Raw genomic sequence first — 1,850 nt, 5'->3', positions numbered from 1 at the left:
GTACCCACCCTGCTGTCCAGCACGTCCCCAGAGCTCTGGGCCTGCAGCCCCTCCAGCAACTTGTCTTGGTGGGACATGCTTGTCATGCTTGTCTGCTTGTCATGGTGGGAAACTGACTCTGTAGGAATTGCACATTCCTAAGATTCATGTGAGAGATTCTTGAGGACAAATAGCATGAAACAGAATATTTATTTTCCTTTACAGGAATGTAACACAACAAAAGTAAGAAATAAATTAAAAAACAACACATATGTTTGATGCCAAAACCCCCAGTACAGATATTGCTGACTTTATAGCAATTGGATGAGTTTCCGCAGGGCATCCTTGAGCTCCTTGTTCCTCATGCTGTACATGAGAGGATTCACTGCTGGAGGCACCACTGAGTACAGAACAGCCAGCACCAGATCCAGAGCTGGGGAGGAGATGGAGGGGGGCTTCAGGTAGGCAAACAGGCCAGTGCTGACAAAAAGGGAGACCACGGCCAGGTGTGGGAGGCACATGGAAAAGGCTTTGTGGCGGCCCTGCTCAGAGGGGATCCTCTGCACAGCTCTGAAGATCTGCATGTAGGACACCACAATGAAAACAAAACACCCAAAGACTAAAAAGGCACTAACCACCAGAAACCCAGCTTCCCTGAGGTAGGAATCGGAGCAGGAGAGCTTGAGGATCTGGGGGATCTCACAGAAGAACTGCTCCACCACATTGCCTTGGCAGAGGGGTAGGGAAAATGTGTTCCCAGTGTGCAGGACAGCATAGAGAAAGCCACTGGCCCAGGCAGCTGCTGCCATTTTGACACAGGCTCTGCTGCCCAGGAGGGTCCCATAATGCAGGGGTCTGCAGATGGCAACATAGCGGTCATAGGCCATGACTGTGAGAAGGGAACACTCTGCTGTCATGAAAAAGGAAAAAATTAAGGCCTGTGCGGTACATCCCAATTGGGAAATGGTTCTGGTGCCCCATAGGGAACTGGCCATGGATTTGGGGACAATGGTGGAGATGGAGCCAAGGTCAAGGAGAGAGAGGTTGAGGAGGAAGAAGTACATGGGGGTGTGGAGGCGGTGGTCGCAGGCTACGGCTGTGATGATGAGGCTGTTGGCCAGGAGGGCAGCCAGGTAGATGCCCAGGAAGAGCGAGAAGTGCAAGAGCTGCAGCTCCCGTGTGTCTGCGAACGGCAGGAGGAGGAACTCGTTGAGGGAGCTGCTGTTGGACATTAGCTCCCTCCAGTCATGTGGGACTGTCTATAGAATAGAAGATATGGAGAAGTTAAGAGAAACTTTTAAAGAAAACAGCCCTGAAGTCATTCAGTTGTCCGACACCATCCTCCATTACCCCCCCTTTAGTAAGAGTGTCAGTTTAGTTGCTTTGGTTGAGCTCCATTTTGTGCTGTTGTGAGGAGGAGGGACATCAACACAGGAACTCCAGGGAGTCTGTCATGCCGTGCAATAGGAGGAACGGAGGTACGCTTGGACATTCACCTTCTATGTCAGGTGAAATCTACTTAAGATGTAGACAGGCTTTTCAGCATCTTTACTGCCAAGACTACACAAAGAGGTTTGAAGAACATAGTTTTATGGAATTGTTCAATATTTTGTAGTTTCTTTGAGATGTCCTTGTCACTCCTGAGGAATGTTCTGCAAAGGACAAATCCTTGGAATTTCAGCCCTGAATCCTTAGAGAAATGCATCCACTGTCTCTATGTGCAGAGTGGGGATATCTTTTTTATCTGTTAGTCTTGGTCTGTCCTGTACTCATGTCTCCTTGAGCTAGGGGATCATTGTGTTCATTATGCAGCCCTCAAAGGAGGCCAGGCTCTGCTGAGAGCAGAGCTGTGCAGTTTTCAAGTGCCCATC

The 1,850-nt window shown here is 49.4% G+C and overlaps 1 protein-coding gene across 1 annotated transcript; it reads right to left on the bottom strand.

Annotated features, from left to right (window-relative positions):
- Positions 1-290: 290 nt before the first annotated feature.
- On the bottom strand, positions 291-1,211 carry LOC148593480 (olfactory receptor 14C36-like). Its single transcript, XM_088530783.1, has one exon. The coding sequence runs from the start codon at positions 1,209-1,211 to the stop codon at positions 291-293; it is 921 nt and encodes a 306-aa protein (XP_088386909.1).
- Between the last annotated feature and the right edge of the window lie 639 nt (positions 1,212-1,850).

This window comes from Tinamus guttatus, unplaced genomic scaffold (genome assembly GCF_059628265.1).
Source record: "Tinamus guttatus ecotype Peru unplaced genomic scaffold, ASM5962826v1 Tinamus_guttatus_pri_ptg000387l, whole genome shotgun sequence".
NCBI lineage: Eukaryota > Metazoa > Chordata > Aves > Tinamiformes > Tinamidae > Tinamus > Tinamus guttatus.
Note: the sequence above shows the minus strand (reverse complement) of the source record. Positions and strands in the feature narration are given on the sequence as shown.

What these genes read in the sequence shown, in the direction of transcription:
- LOC148593480 (XM_088530783.1), bottom strand. Translation starts at nt 1,211, where the DNA reads ATGTCCAACAGCAGCTCCCTCAACGAGTTCCTCCTCCTGCCGTTCGCA.